Raw genomic sequence first — 22340 nt, 5'->3', positions numbered from 1 at the left:
TACAATCGAAAAAGATTCAGAAGACTTTGAGGAACAAAGACTAAGAGGACTACAGGCTCTTTTTGTAACTGATCTACTAAACAGATGCTAATTATGCTCATATAGCTTCTTTAATTAATTTAGCAACTTTTTAGCAGCATAATTACTAAACTTGTTCATTTATTGCTAAAATCTTCATTATCTAGGTGGGCAGCGGCATATACCATCTGCAAGTCAATACTTTACTCCTATTTGACACTCATTGAGTTAAAGCACATTAATCGACATGCGTTATTTAAAACCTTATGTCAGCCAGCTATATAATGAATTTGCCATTCATATACAGAAGGCCTTATGAGACATATCTCCTGGTTACCTGAATTACCCTGATATTTACCCTGAGTTAGATGATAAATATCTCTGCTGCAAAATTGGATATCACTCTCCTCCTTCTTAGATAAAATAAAGGACTCAGACACTGAACAAATGTGAGTGCAGACTATGTTGTAGAGGCAAAATTATACATTAATAATTATTTTAAATTAAATAATAATTTATGTTTGTTCAGGAATTAAAAAAAAAGAAACAATTAAAATAGCATAGACAGAATAGCCGAGCTATATTTTGCTACTTTGCTATATTTACTTCATGTACTGGAATTGACATTATCACCAATTATTGTTTACTAGTTAAACAATGTAATGCTTTGGGTCTACACATTTATAGAACGTTACAGGACAATAGCGTCGGACTTTAGAAAGGGCCACTCTTACAGAATAATTCCCTAAAATGAGAGCCGAAAGATAATTTAAGGCCAATTTAAGGCCAATGTAGCTGAACTGGAAGCAAAGCTGGCTTAAAGAAGTTTTCCAATTTGGCTAATTTTATGTCGAATTAAAAATCAAGTGGATTTGTGGATCTCTTTTAACCTGTTTGTTTTTCCATAACATAGTATGCGAGTTAATTTCAGACAGTTCATAAAAGAACTACTGAACAACTTATGGAAAGCTTTGCATTTCTGTTGTTTTTCCCTGTGTATTGCTGGATCAAAGTCAGAGCTCACAATGAATACGCTATTTTCAACTGACATTCTTTTATATTTAGTTTTATAGTTTTACCTTCTTTGTCCAAATTTCAATTTATTAAAGGTTATTCATTTACATAAACAGCAAAATCGCATATAGCTTTTCTCCTAATAGATGTGTCATGTGCATTTAATTTCTTAATTGATGTTTAGATTCCATCCCAAACAATATAACTAAAATGCACACTAGAAATTTCATTTGTTTGTTGTTACCCCTGGGAGAAGATTTATTAATTTAGTTTAATAAATAGCTATTACAGAACCTATATAATACCATAGTGTTTTTGTTTTACTGTGGTCAAGACACATGGTGAGTTTTCTGTCCAGATTTATCTTGCTGGTTTGGGGAAATGTGCCTCTTCATCTTTTGTCACACTGTGACTACTATTTATGACTGGCTGTGGAGCATATAGTTGTAGCCCAAAAACTGTTGCAGAGGTGCAGGATGGCCAGACCTATTAAACCTTTAAAGTCTAGTCTAGTGTATACATTTTCCTATGCCAAAATATAGTGTTGGAACAACACTAATGTTATGTTGTGCTTGAAATGCTTTGGCTTGCAGTCTTCTCACAGTGAGGCATACACTAAAATACTTTTTAAAATTTAGAAAACTAATGAGCAAGTAATAAGTACACAGGTTGTGTAATCTTTTTTTTTTTTTTTTTTTAACCATATAGGATTGTAACTTACTATAAACATCTGAAACCCATATAATATCACTCTTTTGAACATTTGCACAAAGTGAGGTACTTATTACATAAGTTATAATTACTAGTTACATTATATTAGAAAAAAATCCCTGAGAATTCTTATTAAAAAAAAAAAGAGAAAGAAAATTCTGATTAAAAAAATAAAGAAAAATCCTCTCCCTGATACAATGCATATTTCATTAGATAGACACATTGGTGCTCAAGGGTGCAAAGCATATGCACTTGTTACATTAGAAATCACAATTTCACATTCTGCACTGAGATCCTACGGCTCATAATCTGGATTCAATGTCCTTAGCCCATATTTTAGGAATTCCGAAAGTCATAATTTAGCAAGGACAAATCTTTTCAAAGCTATACAAAATATACCTCCAGGCATCCATGCTGTCTTATCCACTGTTTCGCAACCTTTCTCTAACTAGGTATTACTGCTAACAGATTTTTACTGCCAAGAACCCCTAGTGCCAACCTTTCATAAATATTTTTAATATTAACATTTCCTGCAATAAACCATTAACATTTTAAAATGTATTTGGTACTGAAGAATCTCCGGGCCCCGTCGTAAATACCTTTTGGGGTAGATGCACAACTAGCTGTGGAACCTAAATTGCACATCGTGGTGGGTTATCTTGAAATACAATAAACAACATTTCAATCTGAGCCAGTGTATGACTTGTTTTTCTTAAGCAAAGATCCTTGTTTTCTAAACTCCCTAATCCAGATTCCCTTTGGATAATACCAATTATTTCACTTTGAATTGATAAAACATGATTTCCCTGAATGACATTGGATTAAGAGACAACATATGATTCCCCCTTTACTGCAGAAAATACATAGATCCATCCTAAAAAGATAACCTCATAGAAGAATTCTACAGCTAAATTCAGAATGGAAATGTTAATGTAAATATTATAAAAAACATTTATAGGCCTATTAAACAGGACTGGTTCTTATTTGAGCAACTATAGAAAAGAATCATATAAAATAAGTATTTTCTGCTTGTCTGGTTCTGCCTTTGCATACATTCTCTCGGCAGTATAGCAGATTTAAATGGATAAAGGATGTCTCCTCCTGTTTTTGGTTCCAGAGTTATTGTATTCCTTTAAAATAACCTGGCCTTGTCCTTTATTGGCACTTTTCTTGAATTTTTTCCTCCAAGCAGCTTATAGTTTGCGTCAGGGCCGATTTCTCTCAAACTGTGGAACTATGCCAACATCGTCTTGATGCAATATGCCCTCCATTCCAGCTTTACCTAAGCTTCCGTCTGCCAATCTTGACAAGTATCCCTGCATAGAAATTAAGGAAAACAGTTAATATAAATGTTTCAAAAAAAATTTTTTTAATGTAGAATCCCAAAACCTAGTAATTTTATATAAACAGAACAAACTCTGCAACAAATACATCTTCAGTAAAGGTATAGATAATATAAACAAGATTGCTAAAGCTAAAACGTCAGGAAAGCATCAGCTATCAAATCCACTTACAAGTATCACATCACTTAAAGGGACTCTCCAGTGCCAGGAAAACAATCCGTTTTCCTGGCACTGCAGGTCCCCTCTCCCTTTCACCACACATCCCCGGTTGCTGAAGGCGTGAAAACCCATTCAGTGACTTACCTGAGACCCCAGCCGATGTTCCTCGGCAGTGGTTTTGAGCCGCCGCCGCTCCTCCTCCTCTTTATTACGTCAGCCGGCGGGGGACACTGATCCCGCCCGCCGGCTGAGGAGACCTAATGCGCATATTGCATGAAAACTGCAATAATTACAGTTGCATGGTTAAGGGTAGTGGGAGTTGGCACCCAGACCACTCCAATGGGCAGAAGGGTGCCTTTATAGTGTGTATTAAAGAGTTTTGTGCTGATACCCCCTCATTTTTATATTAACACTCCTGGCAACATAACCACTTCATCTCAACAAAATGTTTATGGTATTTGGAGTCCCATGGCACATTCTTACTTTCAAGTTCACTTTCACTTACAATAAAGGGAAACTACAGTGCTAAGAATACAAAGTTATATTCCTAGAACTATAGTACCCTTTTGCCCCCCTCCCCATCAAAGTGTGCAAAGCGTGAGCACGTCCAGCGTCATTTAGCATGTAGTCTGCTAAATCTGGCTTGTTCTTTTAAGTGTGCTGTATATGAAAACAATATAAGGTTTTTTTGTTTTGTTTTTTTTAACATAAACAAATACAAGAAAGATGTAAAAGATGTAAAAGATGTGGAGTACTAAAAAAAAGGTTAGGGTTAGATATAACATGTTTTTAGCCAGCAAAAAGAGTTGAACTAGTAAAGTGCAGAAGGGCGACCTGTGAGTAAAGATAGATGAAGTTTTAATAAAAATCCCAGGTTTATGAAATATTCAATTTATTCTATACATAACCCGTGTCATGGGATTTAGAAAAAAAGAGAAAAAAGTCAAAGGGGTTGCAAGTGGCTCATAATTTAAGACTGGAAATGTTAATAATATTTAAAAACAACAACTTTTTAGGCCTATAAACAGGACTGTTGCTTATTTTAGCAACTATGGAAAATAATCATATAAAATGTAATTATTATAATCTAATTTATTTAATAAATCCTGTGGATGGCTGGGATTTGTGTGCTGCAGGGGAAGCCTGAATCTCCCCTCTCTCCCGTCCTTTTTTGAGCCCTTCCTATCCTTTTGCACTCCTTATCATTGATACTGTGGTTTTTTTTTTAGTGCTGGATTCCAGCAAAATTGCCATTTAAAATGATATTCTAAATACATAGTCAAATCCAAATTAAATATAATACATTTAAAGTCCACATTTTGAGCAAACAGTAAATAAGTGGACCATGGAGATTATTGGGAAAGAGTATACAATACAAAAGAGAAAGTTCAAGTAAACAAAAAAGTACTAGAAACATTATGAAATATTTTAGAAACTTCAGTTAGAACACTTATGACCTAGGTCAGAGATAGGCAATCTTCCAGATATTGTGGACTACATCTTCCATGATGCTTGCCAACATTATGGCTATACGAACATTATGAGAGATGTAGTCAACAACTTCTGGAGTGCCAAAGCTTGACTATTTCTGCCCTAGGAACTGGGCGAATTACTGCCAGCATTAGGTATTATCAATGAATTATATATCAACAAAAAGGCACGTTGGTAGCAGAGTTTTTTTTACATTACATTAAAGGTCAGCAGGGGGCAGGCTAGCATCAGAAAACAGATCATTTATAATCAGCACGACTCACTTAAAATATTGTAGGCACTTTTGAACAAAAATGTATAATCAAACAAGCTTGAAAAGTTGTTTACCTTCTTTAATACTGTAAATATGCATAAAAGTAGCATTACCCTTAGATGTAATTGCTCAAAGATGTTCACTTTTGTCGTTTCCACTCTAAATTTTATGTTAATGGTAGTAAAAAATGTACCCGGCATAGATTTGAGGCATTAAACGCTGTGCTACTAAAGTATATGGCTTTAGTTTTCTTGAAAGCACACTGCATTATCTTTGTTACTTAGTTATAAGAGATTATCTCAGATTCCAAAGCATATACTCACCACCTCTATAATTCATGTCTGATGACACTGTGAGTACGTAATGCAACCGCTAAAGTTATCATTAAGATCTCTACTCTGCTGGCTGGGTATTAAGGTTGACTGTCATTGTGGTCTGAGACTCGCAAATTTATAGTAGGATAATGACAGAGTATATATTTGAAAGCTATTAAAAAGGACAAGTGTAACAACTGTGTTCTAGCATCTCATATTGAGGTAAAGCCCAGCTAATGTCAGGCACTTAGACCTTCTAAGTGAAAGCATCTGTCTTCAGTCTTCATTGTCAGTAGCACCAAGCTTAGGGAATTAACGAGAAACAACATTTGGTAAGGTGGGGTGTCAGTGCTGTCTGAGAGGGACCAAGTGTAACACAGATTGGTCGTTTGGGAATATCAAAAGCTCTTGCCAACAATATCTTGTAACAGTTTAGTCTAGTACTGCCAGCCTCTTGTCATCCTTTATCTTAATAGACAAAGCCCAGTTATAGTGCAGCTTGGCACTGTACAGTGTTCTAGATAAGTATTCGCCCCTTGTGACTTTTCTAAATTTTTGCTAAGGCAAAAACATGCATATTACCTAACTTAAGTAGAGGTGGAGAAGTAAATTTCCCAGAAAAAAACACCTCACAGTTTTTGTTTGCATTTGTATTCGAACATATAGCCCTCAAAACCAATGAAAATACTTTCTGATGCAATTAAGAAGGTGTCTTCTCTATAATTGCAAATCTGAATTCTGCAATTCTTTCCCAAGCTTCTTTGAAAAATTGTGCCAACTATGGCATGTAGAATTTGGACCATTTGTGAACAGCAATAATCAAGCCTTGCTGCAGATTGTTTGTTAGAATGCTGTGGTTTTGTTGTTTAAGGTCTTTTTTCTTTATAAACGTCTCAAGTGTAATTTCTTTTGTATACTTAAAGGCATGCTATAGTCACCAAAACAACTTTGGCTTAAGGAAGCGGTTTTGGTGTGTACATCATGCCCATGCAGTCTCACTGCTCAATTCACTGCCATTTAGAAATTAAATCACATTTGTTTCTGTTTATGCAGCTATAGCCACACCTCCCCTGGCTGTGACTGACACAGCCTGCATGAAAACAAAATAGTTTCATTTTCAAACAGATGCAACTTACTTTAAAGGTTTTTATCTTTAGCTCTGTAAATTGAACTTTAATTACTTACAGGATGCTCCTGTGGTTTATAACAAGGTATTAACAGAACAGGAGATACAAAATTCTAAATTAAACAGAATGTGCAATAAAGGAAGTGTAAACAACAGACGCCTCTTTACAGGTAGTGTTTAGGAAGGCTGTTTAAGTCACATGCAGGAAGGTGTGATTGGGGCTGCATAAACAAAGTGACTTAACTCCTAAATGGCAAATAATTGAGCAGTGAGACTGCAGGGTCATGATCTATACACAACTGCTTCATTAAGCTAAAGTTATTTTGGTGACTATAGTGTCCCTTTAAAGCTGATATTTAGCTTGAAGGTAAATCTCCCCCCTGAGTTTCTGTAAGAAAAAAAAGAAAAAATGTATCTTCCAGAAATTGATGATTATTTGGTCACATGCAACCTGAACCATGACCAGTTTTCCAGTCTCTGCCACAATCTGGATGTACACTCAGTGAGTGATGGTTTACCACAACACATGCCTTCCTGCATTATATCACACCAGACATCCTTACACTGCTTCTACCAAAATCCAAACAAGATTTGATAATGGGTATTATATTTCAGCAGCAGCTTTCTTTTCTACAATTTTTTTCAATGCAGATTTTTGGGAAGTGTCCTCTTAGTTTCGGATGATCTTCGCCAGTCATTTATATACAGCAGATCTTATTTATAGGGTTACTATAGTAAAGAGGGCAAACACTCACAAGCTTTTCAATTTCTTATTATGGTATTTGTTAATCAATTTATAAAATGCATAAGTTTGAATTCTGCTTTGCGCAGTTATGCAAACATTAGGTTACTGTCAAACAAAAACTAGTTAAATCCTTTATCTATGCCAAATTGCAACATAATAAACTAAATTACGGTAAGTTCTTATGAGTTGAGTTCTGAAAGTCAGAATTTTGCAATTAAAGTTATTTCTTATAGTTTGGGAACTCCTCTTTACTGAATCCCCAAGGCAGTATTTCATTAAATATTTGCATGCAGCTATCTGTGTCAGTAAATGCTTGCACTACCAAGAACAGGTACATGTCAAGCCAAATAAGTTGAAGTAAATTATTAATTTGGTTTAAAAGGAGGACTCAAACCACATAATTTACTATAACAAAATAATACATTTACATGCCAGTAATGACAGTAGGCCTAAAGTGATGGCTGACCATCTCCTTGTATATATTATATGGACTATTATTTCCTTCATTTTCTGCCACCATCATGAAAAAGTAGTCCACACACATCTGCAGTCATATTTAGCAACCTGTAATATAAAGAGTTGTGTTCACTAAATGCCAATTTGTAGTGAATTCATAACTGAATTCTAACATTTAAAGAGTTCTGCAAGCACCATGATCTCTTCCGTGAATTGAAGTGGTCACGGTGCCTGGAGAGTTTACTTCCTCTGCTAATGGAGATGTAACTCTACCTCTTCATTGGAACATCATTAGCCAGGCCTGAACAGGACTTCCAAGCTGGCTAATGTGAATTCTGTACAGCATGCTGGCACATGAAAGCCAATTAAGGCACAGCCACCCTCCCTGCTGTCCCTGTTCTTGCCTCAGCCAGTCCCTTATGACATCCCTTCCCATCCAGCAAGGTATTTAAACACATTTTTAGTTTTTGGTTGGAGTAACACTTTCAGTAAAAAAATAGCTGAGATGTTGAAGTTTGCCAACGTAGTTGGAAATTTTGCTGTTCGGCTTTCAGCTCACTTCAGCTGAGTAAACGTCATTGTGTTTAAACCCTTCCCGTCCAAAGTATTTATTAGCATTTCTATGGACCTGTGAGATGTGAAAAAACATGACAATCTGTGCACAAAAGTCTGTTTAAAACGTATAAGTGTATTTATTTTTTATTTTTTTTTAAGACTTAACTACAACTTTGGTTAAATAGCTGAAAGGAACACTAAAGGGTCAGGAATACAAACGACCCTATAGTGTCAATTATATAGATTTCCAATAGCTCTGATAAGCTAAAGCAGAATCCAAGCGATATTTCTCCACTCCGGAAGAAATGGGACGGAGGTCCCAAAAACCAACGCGCACCCAAGCCTCAATGGGACATAGGCACCATGCTACAGTCCCCTCCACCGGCACGGACCCGAGCCGCCATGGAAGCCTCACCCACGAGGTCTGAAGATGAGAACTCCATGCACAGCATGGCCACAGCCAATACAGACGAAGAAAACCCAAAGACCACAGGAGAATATTCAGGATATTCAGAACATGCTGGCTGGACTCCAACGCAACTTACAGCAAATGTGGCAGGCAGATTTGAAGGGGCTCGCAGCAGAGGTACAAGTGGTGACAGCCTGCACTCAAACCGCAGAAGGGGAGGTGAAGGACCCGCGACAAGACACACTGAAAGATACAGATAACCAGATGCAAGCCACACACACCACTATCACCAGGCAAATTAATCAGCTAGATGACAGGGGCAGGAGGAAGACTGTTAAGATCAGAGGGGTACCAGAATCGTTACCGCTGGAGGAACTTACCCATTTTAAAAGGTGCTTAATGGCCTTGCTCCTACCCACCAGGCAAGCGAAACACTTCACATTTGATGGTGTATATCAAATCACTGCAAGCGGCAAAAGCAGCATAAACTAGCCAAAATGGCTGCTATTAAAGGGAACTTTGAGACGCACCAAATCACCTTCTTCCAAGACACACTATCATGGCGCAAGAGCATGCAGCCCATAACCACCACCCTACAAACAGCAGGACTGGTGGGTAGCCAAGGACAATAAATCCTACAAGGTCTCTGACCCGGGAGAGGGTCCTGCCTTACTTGCCATGCTGGGACTGCCCAACAGTACCACAGGGATACCTACTATGCAACCGGGGACCACGACCTGAAGCCTACGCCGACCACACAAGCACTCTTTTGTTATTGTTATTGCTGTTCATGTTGTTCTTTTCTCCTTACACTTATAATTTACAGTTAAAATCTCTCAGTACGTACAGTACTCCCCTCACTGACACCAAAGCGCTGCCCACCCAACGGTAGACCCACCCAAGCCTACACTGGCTGGGTAAAACAAGTTAGCTCTGGGGTGTGCAACACCCCCTTTCCTCCGCCCCCCACCCCCCCAATGCCCTAATGCCCTTGAGGGATTGAGAAAAACCAGCACAGGAGCGACCATGCGAATACAAGTGTACCCCCTACTAACAGGTACCCTATAGTAACTACCTGAAGCGGTCCACCGCTCTCACTCTCCTACAACCCTAGCCAGTACAGAACAGAACACTACCACACTAGCATTACACTCGATCTAGCCGAGACTATCGAACCACCTAATCGACCCATAGACATGCCTTTACATAGTTCCTGAAAGTCAAGAGGACTAACCAATATGCTTTTGGACATAAGACTCTCTAAACTATCAATGGTCGCCCTCTCAGGCGGTATCTTATACCACTGAATGCCCCCGTCCAACCAGGCTGAGCCCATTTGGAAATTAAAAGCACATAGAGCTGGACAGATCCCTATGACTGCCTAGGCCACTTCATAAAAGTGCACACTTTCTCAAAGCCACCCTATTGACTATCTGATCATGTTACTTTTTTTTTTTTTTGTTGTTTTTTTTTTGTCAATCTTTCTTTTATTGAGGCAGGGTTTAAATGGGATACAGAATGAAAAGAAGGAGACGCATAGCAGTGGTACATAGTGGGAGCATTGTGACACAATAGTACATCTCCTACGATTGGGAGCCTCATTTTTTAATTAATTATTAAGTACGTTTTCCAAAGATGTAGGATCATGCAAATAGCAGTATTTATAAAGTTAGCTTCGAACCATACGGTGATACCGTCAGCAATAGAGTAAAGGTAACCAGTAAAACTAATGAGTATCATCTGACTTACAGTCTATGCTTAACTTGGCATGAAAATAACATTGAAATAAACAGGCTATGGGACACGCAACCTGGTCAACCGTTATTCTGAGCTAGTTTCAGGCTAATCTGGTTTAGGACGTTGCTACACAATTTACATACATTGACGTTGTAGTAGAAGAGGCCTAGACCTTCAAGCTGGGCAAGTAGAGAACATTTAACAGAGGGAGCGAGCTAAATGCGAAAAGTATTATTGACATACGAATCTAGGTAAACTTAAAAGGTACACAATACGGTATGTATGATATACATGGTTTGGCAGCGTAGATTTCTAGCAATAACAGGCGATTAATTGTTTCGCTAGGACATGAGTTTAAGCAAGCTGAGAGTTTGCGCCAGGCTCAATAACAGGCATTTCTCGAGGATCAACAATAGGATAGCTACCCGAGCCCAAGTGTGTTATATGTTAAGAGACTGCGTAGTAACATGCGTAAAGACAACAGTAATGGCAGCACCCTAGGCACTTATTATGAAGCAGCAGAATTAGTCAGGCCAGCTAGTATAGTATGAGGATCAGATTTGCTAAGCTAGGCGTATATCACAGATGGTCTGCTACACAGGTTAGTCCTTAAATTGTCCAGCAACAGGGGGCCAAGTCTGGGCCCAAAGTCCCGCTTGCATCCGGTACCTTTAGACCAGGATCTCAGTAGTGGCTATGCAGCTTCCGGGGGCTGCTCGTCTTCTGCCTGAGGCCTTGATGGGCACTCGCGCCCATGTGCCATTGGACCCATCATCAGGACCGTGGGCCCAGGGTTCCGCCGGGCCCTAGCTTCTCCCTGGGTATATGGCAGGCTGTGGGGGGGGGTACCTCCCGGTGAGCGCCCGGCTCAGATGAAGCGTGTGCGGGTCTCTCGGAGATGCAGTACCTTGAGCGGTGATTGTTGAGCTCCATGTGATGGGAGTATCTCCGGGTGTCCGGGCCCATAACTGGTAGTGTCCTATGTGCCAGAGCGGATGGTGGTTGCAGGTTGTCTTGCGTCCGAGGGTGCAGGCCTTGTGCACGTGGGCTCCGCCATCTTGGGTGCGGGTCTCGGGCTGTGTGTCGATGCCCGTGCAGAGAGCTGGTAAGCGTGGCTTGAGTGGACCGGGATCACCCCCCCGGTCCATGGGGGGGGAACAGGGCCGGGTCCGTAGGTATTCCCCGCTTGTAGGGCTCCGTCAGGCAGGATAGTGCTGCGGCGGCCGTCCGCATCACTCACCGCCAGTATAGGTCCGCCTGTTGCAGCGGGTCCCATCCTCCGAGGGACTAAAACTGTCGAGAGCAAGCCTCTCCTCGGTTCAGGCAGCCCCTTGCCAACGGGGGTCGCAGATGTCGTCGAAAAACTCTCCTTAAAGCACGGTTAGTGGGCTATTTGTGGCTCCATTTGCAGGAGCCGAGCTGGCCTGCAACCGCTCAGCTCGGCGGCCCGGCACCGCCCTATGTTACTTTGTTGTATGACATTACAGATATGTTATGATTTAACATTATGCAAAGAAAACAAAAATAAAGAATAAAAAAAAACACTATTTTGGTGGCATGTCGCCCCTTATCCCCCTTAAATAACTTAACAACTTTCCTTTATTTCTGAGTTGCGCAGGTCTACCGTGCTGGCACCGCCCCCACTCCGCCTCCTTGGCTGAGATCATCAGAATTGACTATATCAGCCAATCCAATGCTTTCCCATAGGAACGCATTGGATTGGCTGAGAGTGTCAGTTCTGATGCCAGTCAGTTGACTCAATGCATCTCTATGGGGAAAGTTCAGCATCTCCATGCAGACACAGGAAGCACCTCTATTGGCCATCTGAGTGTTATCCCTAGGGAGCAATGTAAACACTGCCTTGCCTGCAGCGACTCACTTTAATCACCAGAACAACTATAATAAGCTGTAGTTGTTATGGTGACTATGTTGTCCCTTTTATTATTCTACTTTCCTGCATTATTTTGCATTATTTGTTATAATCTACACTGAATAACACAATGGATGTACCTGAAGATTTTTGTAGTGAACCCGGCTCCGACAGTGAGATGTTTTTGCCACTTCCTCACTCGTATAAAACAGCCCACAGAGTTTGCAGTAGAAACCAGTTCTTGGGACCACGAATTCCACTCCTTTGAAGTAATGTTACAATACAATTATTAGACAGTATTTTAATGCCAACCATATCCCTAAAGTTATCTTAATCAGGATATTTTATATGCTCTTTCATGGTTACTCATAAAGAGAAATACTCAAGAAATACCGATAACTTAACCCTAAAGTTTTGTTTTAAAAGTCACAGTTAAAAGGTCTGGAGATAAATGACAGCTGTGGGTGTCTGACTCATTGAGACCGAAAATGTTAAATGCCAACTTAAGTTTGTCTCTGTTTTAGAATAAGGGGTTAAACATAGCATCTAGGCAGTCTGTTCCTCATAGGAAATTAGATGAATGTCAGAGTTAGAAGATCTATTTCTGATGGGGATTAAAGATCAAGGCCAGGGGGGGGGGGGGGGGGGTCATTCTCTGCTTGTGTCAGGAAGGAAGTTGTATAATGTTAGGGGATGTTGATTTTACCACAACTTTTGCTAACAAGTTATCATTGTCACAGCAAAAGAAAAGCAGTGTACATTGTTATTATTCCTCATTCATAGTTTGTATTCTAAAATTAAACAACGCACAAATTGCTAATATGATCCTTACTGCTACTCTGCCAGTGTTGCATACAACACTAATAATAGGCTATACTGTATAGATAATCTAGTAGTTTAACATAAACAGATCATAAATTATATTATGTCCTCCTACTCATATAAAAGTATGTTACTTAGTCCTCTTGACTTCCAGGTATGGAATGATAGGTAATATAACTACTTCCTGCAAAACTCCTCTGGTTTCACACAAGGTACACATAGCCAAATTTGTTTTGATTTATTTTCTATCACAACCATCAGTAACCTACCTAGAGGGATGCTAAGGTCAGTAAAAACATCATCTTGTTCCCATGAAGGTGAAGAATGGATTTCTTTTGATCCAAATTCTGGGACTTCAAGAGATTTCTCTTCTGGCAATTGAAAATAAACACATTAATAACACTTCAGGAAAGGCCATATTTTCCAAACAACTTACACATTATGTTAAAAAGAAGAACTTACAATCAGAGATAGGAGAAAGCACCTATCAAGGGTGTAAGTCATGGAGGGTTATAGAAGTATATAGGGCTTAACCCTTAAATGTATAAATAGAAAAATAGTGAGACTGACATACCCCCACAATGGGACTGGAAATCAGGCTCACAGGAGATACCTCAAAGTAAATATCAATATAAGATAAAAACAACTTTACAAAAAGACATAAACTACACATTAAAAAGTAAAAGAAAGTGATGTGTAAGAAAAAATGGAGTGACTTCTAACTTATGTTACTTAGTATATCTAATGAACTCCACAAGTTATAATTGTAGCTTAAGTATCCAGTGAAAAAAAAGGACACAGTAACAACTTGCTTAACAGAGTGTCCTTGAATTACCGGTAGTTTTAAACAGCCTCTAATGGACATATGTAAAGAGGATAATAGTCTAAAGCAAATAAGGAGTATAACATGGATAGTAAAATAACTGACAAGTGTCAGAGTTGGAGCTAAATGGGTAGGTAGCCAGCACACAGTCTCCACAACTCCTATTAGAGGAGTAGAACGCCAGCACATAAAATCACAGCTCCATAAAGCAATAAAGAGTAGCACAAGTGCCAGAATTAGTGCTAGAGGGGTAAACAGGGCCGCCTTTCCGCCCGATGCCAATAGCCTCATGCCAGCACAAAACGCCCCCCCCAGACTCGACTCGACTGTCCCGAACTAGGGAAACAAACGCTACCTATAAGTCAGAGGGACAGTTCGTGGTTTTGTTCGGTTTTTAGACTTCCCGAAAGAGACCGACCGCACAGCCTGATTTCATGGAACTCTTTCTGGGCAGGAGCCTCGTGTGCAGTTGGTCAAATTATGACTTCCATGCAACTCCCAACCCCCTGAACCGATCTGGGTGATTTTTGGATATGTTGGTCCCCCAGATTGGGGATATCAGGGGATATGACTTTTGTGGGGTTTAAGGCACTTTCTGGGTTTTGTGAAAATATGTGTTTTTTGTGTTTGGTGATAATTGAGTTTAGTACAATACTTGACTCAAGTAAAGGGGAGGGATTATTGTATTCTATGTGGGAGTCTCCTGGACCTGAAAGCCAATGTAACTATAGAATGTATTTTGTCCCTGTGCCCACTCAGGTCCAGTGGGGAATGACCCTGGAATATGTTATTGTAAACCTCGTTCCTGGGGACTTGCATAAAAAGCTGGCCAGTTGGCCTGAATAAAACCATCCCAGTTGTACCCTTCATCTAGTTCAGGCTGATGTTTGGGTATATGACTGACTGCTTGGGAAAGACTTCTTGTATGCTGCATTCTAGCTGGAGAATATTCGTCTTGATACTCGAACTGCAAGCTGTAATCACTCAGCTCTGAGCAGTTCGGGAGGCACCGAATATGAATGGGTATCTGATATACCAGCATTCTTAGCAGTCGCAACACACATTTTGTGTTGTGGAAGCTGTTTCTTCTTTTTTTTTTTATTCTTTTTTTTTGCAGTGTGGGTAATTACAACCAAGTTTGCGATACCACGACAGCATCAGCAGACAATCATTATCATAGATATTGTACATAGGCATGGCATGAAAATACATTGCACTATTTTTTAAAGAAAATTAAGTAAAGTAAAACAAGATAAAGTAGATTAGGCATAAGCATGTATTGTATAAGACCAATGATGGTAGTTACCAGAGATGGAGAGATCTTGATCTCTGGTGTCATGTCTTTCTTCTTGGGCATGCATGCTCATCAGCTTCACATTATTGTCTTCTTGCAAATCCATGCTGTTATATACGCCGACACATGTATCCAAATTGTCTTCTCTATTTCCTATACAGTCCTTTGCCTGAAGGTCGTTGACTTTATTTCGATTCTCAGAGCTTCCCCCTGGATCTTCCTTCTCATGGAGGCTACTTGCTCTACTGGACACCTCTTTCTCCTCCAATTTCTGTTCAGTATTTATGTTAATATCTGGGACATTTGCAACAGGACCACAACTGCTACTGGCTGGACTTGCAGTTTCTCTTAGTGATGCATAGCTCATCGCAATAGATGCCTCTTGAGGAGAAGAACATTCACTTCTTGACGACTGGTTGGATCGGCATTCCAAATTCACTGTGCTCATTCCATGCGGACACATCTGAATGCAATTAAGGCTTTCTTTTGGCTCCATGGAAACTATCTCCTCAAGTTCAGTGATATCTGGCTCTATAATTAAATCTTCTTCTCCTACTTCATCCACAGTTACAAGTTCCTCCATATTGGTTGGATACCAAGTCTCACTACCACTTTCCCAGTCTTCCTCCTGTTACAATAAAAGGAATATTAAGAGATTAGACTAAATATCAGGTGATATAGCTATATCACATCATTCAAATCTCGGTGCTAAATTAGCACAATGTACACAATGAGTCTGAAATCAGTAAACAATGGTGAACAATAAATTAATTTGAGAAATTGAGACCAAAGTAGCTGATATATAAAACGTACCAACCAGCTCTAATTTCAGCTTTCTATTATTATTATTGTTAGTGCCATTTATATAGCGCCAACAGATTCCGTAGCGCTTTACAATATTATGAGAGGGGGGATTTAAATATAAATAGGACAACTACAAGATAACTTACAGGAACGATAGGTTGAAGAGGGCCCTACTCAAACAGGCTTACATTCTATAGAAGGTGGGGTGTAAAAAACATTTAGCACATTTTGTTTTCAGTCTTCACAATTCACTTATTAGTAAATAACCCTCAACATACTCATTATCACCTTAAAATGGATGAGTCCTATAACACGTTTTCTCATAGATTTCTTTTTTGATTGAAAGGCACATTAAATAAGAACAACATATATTGTCCCTTTAAACTTTAAATCCTGTATACTTTAAGAAGTGGTCTACTGTGTAAAATTTCCTTCTGAAATGAGTTAGTAATGGTAGTAATGCAGCTTAAATATTAGTGAAATGTTAGATTACGGCAAGGTTCACAGTAAAATTTTTAAAAGAAAGCACTGCTGCAAAAGATTTGGTTTTATGTTCAATTTAAAGGATCACTATAGTGTCAGGAAAACAAACTCATTTTCCTGGCACTATACTGTCCTTAGGTCACCCCAACCCCTTTAGCCACTTACTTTTATCCAGCACTGGGCTCCCTCGACGCTGGTGACCTCTCCTCCCCCTCCGACATCAGCTCCCGAGAGGAGCCAAATGTGCATTCGCGTCCAGAGCCGCATGCACATTAAAAACGCCCATAGGAAAGCATTTCATAATGCTTTCCTATGGACTTTCTCTGAAACGGCTATGTTTACATCTGAAGGATTAAAACCTGGGACACCTGGCACCCAGACCACTTCATTGAGCTACTGGGCTCCGGCTGACTATAGTGGTCCTTTAATTTGTCAAACATAAGAGCACTCAATACTCGTTCAGCTCTGCATTACTTTGCCCCTGGCACTGAAAGGGTTACAGTGACATGGATTGCAGGTGACATGGTCATATACATATGTAGATATATATAATGTGATAACATAATAATATGTATAGTATGTTTGGAAACTAAATAGGAAGTGTAAAGATTACAAAATGCATTGTACAAATAAATAAATAAATAAATAAAAACAGCAGGTCAATGCTTGACAACTTCTATAAATGTCAAATACGTTATAGCATGTGGCCATGTAACTGGTACAATGTGAGCACCATAGGGGATTTATACTTCTGCACTGGTAAAAACACATTGAAATAAGCAAAATATTTAGATTTTGTAAAGAATTTTACAGTATTTGTCTGGCCAAATGTTAACATGAAAAGTGCTTCTTAAGTTTTAAATTGCACAGTTGTATGTTTTGAAGGACAGGTACACTTCATAAATGTGAGAAAAAGGCTCAGATATCTGATGTGTCATTATTGTCATGTATGCCGGTGTAATAATACCCTGCTTGCTGCCCAAAAAGAAACCCAAGTGATGCCATGCTAGCTACTGTATGTGCTTACTGCGTAGGTTTGCTGCCCACACAGACACTGATAGCTTCTTCTTCTGACCATTAGCTCATGATTAGAAGGCGACCAATTTGGACCTATTCCAAAGACATTTTTCTTCAACTCAAAATATTACCCATAAGTGACATTATCTGAGCTAAGAGGGAAACGAAATAAATGGCTAATTATTAGTTCATACTGTGATCGTCATGATACAAAGTTACACTCTACCTACACGTCTATAGTTAGATATGTGTCGCAAATAAAGTATTCATTCTTCCTGCCCCCGACTACCAGCATGGATCCAGCTTGCATGTTTTTGTGAGCTACCTTTGCCAAGGCTTGGAATTCTCATGGGGCTGGACATTAGTTAAAGCAAAGCTACAAGGGAAGGTCACGGCAGGGCAAATCCCTTAGACAACAGCTATGTAAACCAGTGTCAGCTATCTATCTAGCTCGACTGCTGCAGATGAAATAACATAGGCTGGGGCACAAGTCAACAGGATCATTTTCATCAATGGGTACAGTTCTTTTTTTAGGTCCTAAATGCTTAAGTTCACGCAATACCGTCACTTAATGACTGCTGTTCAACACGACAAATTGTTGATTTATTATTAGATTAAAGGGCACATTAGCAGAGTTACTGGGGGATGAAGGAATTAGATTGGATAACTCACGATCTCCTACTGGTCTCCCATGTTCACCTTTCAGTTTAATACTCAGCTCCTTGCGGAGTAATCAACTCTCTAGTAGGTAATCAGATTCCTGGTAAGGTAATGAGATCCCCGTTGAGATAATCATGTTTTGCCATTCCAGACCACGATCCTAGACCTCTGGCTGCCCAAGCATCATATCAGTTGCAGTCCTCAGCAGATGCGATGGTAGAGCTTGCCTCTTTGCATTCTTTACAGTGGGGAGCCCGTAATGTTGTAACTACCCCCCAGTTTGAAAGTTGTAATATATATATATATATATAGTAAAAAAACTAAATTGATCCACAATATGCCATCATGATGAGTATATTTATTAATGGCAAAGACTATATATATCGGTTTTGAAGCAGATATGCTTTACCATCGTTACATGACTCCAGGGTTCTATCTGATAGGAAGATTTGCAATATATAATTTCAGGCAGAGCAGGAATTTGAGAGAATTGGGTTATTGAGTTACAGGCACAGGAGCTGCTGGAAAGTTAGGATGGTGCTGGCTGGCCCGGTGGCCCCCTTCTACATTGTACAGGTAGCCGGGGCCCGCAGGTGAACATATAGATAGCGAAAATCGCTATCTATATGTGCACATATGAAATGTGGGGCAGAGCAGTCAGGGCTACCCAGGACCGCCGGGCCCATGACAACCGTTAAATAGAAGCAACCGTTATGGTTGTCATGCCCTGATGGCGGCCCTGCTGCAGGTTACTAGGTTAGTGGCCTAGGCAGCCATGTTAAGAATCCTTTATTTTAACCAATATATATATATAACTTCAAGGTTATGGAGGTTGTGTACTCGGTGTAAGTGATTCTGTTACAAAGTTTGTTCTTGAGATACCTAAAATAGAGCTTACTTTCCAAGCTATCATCACGGCCTACACCTCACTAAGTCCCGTCATACAAAGCACTGCATCCTTTGTTTGCACTGCTTCTATTTAATGTAAAAATATCACCCTGTCACATCAGACAAAACACTAAATAAATCCAGTCTTTACAGCAGGCATACACTACATCTTGTCTACAGAGAAAAAATACTGCTTCCAATACCTGTAGACAGAACAAAGAATCGAAAACCCATTGACAAATGTTCCTCCCAATTCTGTATATAAACAGTGAATCCACTCCCTGCATGCACATAACCCCATCACATCCCTATACACTCAGCATCTCACCCAGTCTATCCAGACAACTCCCTACCAAGTCCTAGGCCAGTGATGGATAAACTTGACACACTAAATTGTTTTTGGACTACATTTCCCATGATGCTCAGCTAGCTTTTAGAGTCTAAAAGGTAGCTAAGCATCATGGGAAATGTACACACTATACCTAACCTAGTGATTTTTTTTCTGTTTGATATGTCCACAAATTGGTTTTCCATTACTTCACAATAGTCCCAGTTTTTATAAGTGATTATAGGTAATACTTGTAACTTGCTTCCTAACCAGCAAGTAAAGACCTTTTCTTTAAGAATATGCAATGTGTCCAGTTTGACTTACCTTATGTCTTGCAGTTTCAGTCTTTGCATCTTCTAATTTATTTCCTTGCTTGTTTGAACCAGAAACAAGGATATTATTTTCCTTTTTTTTATCAATCTGAGAAAAAATAAACAGCAAATATATTATGTTGCCTGAACGTGCAAAAATAAAAGGTAGAGGTATATGCTTGGTGCACAGAAAAAGTATTTAAAGGGATAAGTCAAACAGGGGGGGATAAAGGTAGCGCCAGATATTATAAAAACAGAGGTGTGTTGTATATATTTATTTATATATATATATAAAAGAAAATATATTTATATATATATATAAAAGAAGACAAACAAATAAAAGCAAAAGAAAGTTCAAATATAAGTCCAAGTGTGAATCCATATGTAAAAACTTGCTGGAAGATAAAACTTCAAAGAGTCAGGGTAATTCCTATGGAATGGGGTCAGATCAGAGTATTATTGGCAGCCATATATGCAACAGAAAGAGAGAACTAATGGTGCAAAAAAATCCCAGAACAACATAAAAGTAAAAAAAAGGTCTATGATCCTACTTACAATTGATAGAGCTTAAATGGACACTATCGTCACCAGAACAACTACAGCTTATTGAATTTGTTCTGGTGAGTAGAATCATTACCTTCAGGGTTTTTGCTGTAAACACTGTCTTTTCAGAGAAAATGCAATGTTTACATTACAGCCTAGTGATAACTTCACTGGCCACTCCTCAGATGGCTGTTAGAGATCCTTCCTGGGTCATGGCTGTTAGAGATCCTTCCTGGGTCATGGCTGCCTAAAATGCATCCAAACTTTCAGTGTCTCCACGCTCTGCATGCAGACACTGAACTTTCCTCATAGAGGTTTATTGATTCGAATCATCTCTATGAGGAGATGCTGATTGGCCAGGGCTGTGTTTTGAATTGTGCTGGCTCTGCCCCTGATCTGACTCTTTGTCAGTCTCAGCTAATCCTATGGGGAAGCATTGTGATTGGATCAGGCTATCACTTCTGCTGATGTCAGAAGGCAGTGGTGAGCAGGTCAAAGGGAAACAGTGACAAAGTAAGCAGCTCCAGACTTGAATACAAGTAAGAATTTACTATTTTAGGGAGACATGAGAGGTCCAGGGTGGCTAGATGGTGTGTTTTAACCTTATAGGGTCAGGAATACATGTTTGTGTTCCTGACCCTATAGTGCTCCTTTAACCTAGCTCTAGTCTAAATGGCGTACAGTGGTACAATCCCCACTTATAGGATACATAGGATGGTGTAGGTAGGCAGATGTATCATCGGTATGAAGATCATAAAAAATATAGAAGAGACAGCAATAGTGCTCATAGTATAAAAGGTACCAGGAGTATAAAAGAATGAATTGGTACTCACACTTAATTTGGGCAGACTAACTGCTCAATGTGTAGGCGTAAGTGGTATAATCCCCACCGTGGATTCTTTTGGAGTAGTTCTCACTGGAACTTAAAATTGGATGCCAGGTAGAAAATAATAAAAAAGTAAAATGGCACACACAGTGGAAAGAGGCCAAAATACCTTTCTTAAAATACGATGTAAAACAAAACAGTTACAATATCCATAACGCGTTTCACCAAAGTGGCTTTCTCAAGTTTCTACCTCCACTTGAGAAAGCCACTTTGGTGAAATGCGTCGTGGATATTTTAACTGTTTGTTTTACATTATTATTAAGTTCCAGTGAAGACTACTCCCAAAGAATCCACGGTGGGGATTATAACACTTATGACTACACATTGAGCAGTTAGTCTGCCCAAATAAATGTGAGTACCAATTCATAAGTGTTTAGCTGTAATTTTCCTCTTACTCATTTACTGTACCCACACATATTATATACAGTTTTTCTCGTCATTAAATGGTCTTTCTAAAGATACCATTATTTTCATCATATCATATAATTTACTATAAAAAAATTATAAAATATGATGAAAAAAATGTAAAAAACACACTTTTTCAAACGTTGACCCCCAAAATCTGTTACGCATCTACATCCACCAAAAAGCACCCTTGCTAAATAGTGTCTACATTTTGTCCTGAGTTTAGAAATAACCAATGCTAACATTCCAGCCAATGTATTTCACCCCTATCAAACTATATATTTTTGAAAAGCAGACACCCTTGGTTATTTCAAATGGTGGCATTTTAACACTTTCCATACACTAATTCTACCACCAGTCTTTGTCAGCATTTTGGGTAGTACTTTTTTGTGTTATTTTTCACACACACTGTACTTTAGGCATGGATTCTTAGCTCCTGTTATTTATTACTGCCAAATATGTGTTCAGCAACATCGCCTGAGTACAGTGATACTACCCACGTACAGGTGTGTGGGATTCTCTGGGGGCTAAAAGACCTTATTTGGAGGGTGTGCATTCCAGTTTTCCAACTTGGAATTTTCACAGCGGGTCATCATGCACCCATGTCCTATTTGGGACATTTTTGAAGCCGGCCAATGTAATTTACCCCCATCAAACCATATATTTAGAAAAGTAGACACTCTAGGGTATTTTAAATGGGGGTATTTTAACACTTTCCATGCACTAATTCTACCACCAGTCTTTGTCAAACTTTTCGGAAGTCATTTCTTTGTGTTATTTTTTACACACACTGCACCCTTTAAATTGTTAGGTCATGACTTAAACAATAATATTTCAAGTGTAAATTGTGCTACTCAAACTACTAGATATGTGTA

The 22340-nt window shown here is 39.1% G+C and overlaps 1 protein-coding gene across 1 annotated transcript in view; it reads right to left on the bottom strand.

Annotated features, from left to right (window-relative positions):
* Positions 1-430: 430 nt before the first annotated feature.
* RBM20 (RNA binding motif protein 20) overlaps positions 431-22340 on the bottom strand; it is a 207336-nt gene continuing 185426 nt past the window's right edge. The window contains exons 10-14 of the mRNA XM_063434598.1: positions 19645-19740; positions 15153-15768; positions 13293-13394; positions 12342-12463; positions 431-3059 (exon numbers count right to left, since the gene is read on the bottom strand). Coding sequence (XP_063290668.1) covers positions 2949-3059; positions 12342-12463; positions 13293-13394; positions 15153-15768; positions 19645-19740 — 1047 coding nt within the window. The 3' untranslated portion in view covers positions 431-2948. The remainder of the gene's footprint in view (positions 3060-12341; positions 12464-13292; positions 13395-15152; positions 15769-19644; positions 19741-22340) is intronic.

The sequence above is a fragment of the Pelobates fuscus genome, chromosome 10, assembly GCF_036172605.1.
Source record: "Pelobates fuscus isolate aPelFus1 chromosome 10, aPelFus1.pri, whole genome shotgun sequence".
Lineage (NCBI taxonomy): Eukaryota > Metazoa > Chordata > Amphibia > Anura > Pelobatidae > Pelobates > Pelobates fuscus.
This window is presented reverse-complemented; position numbering and strand designations above follow the sequence as displayed.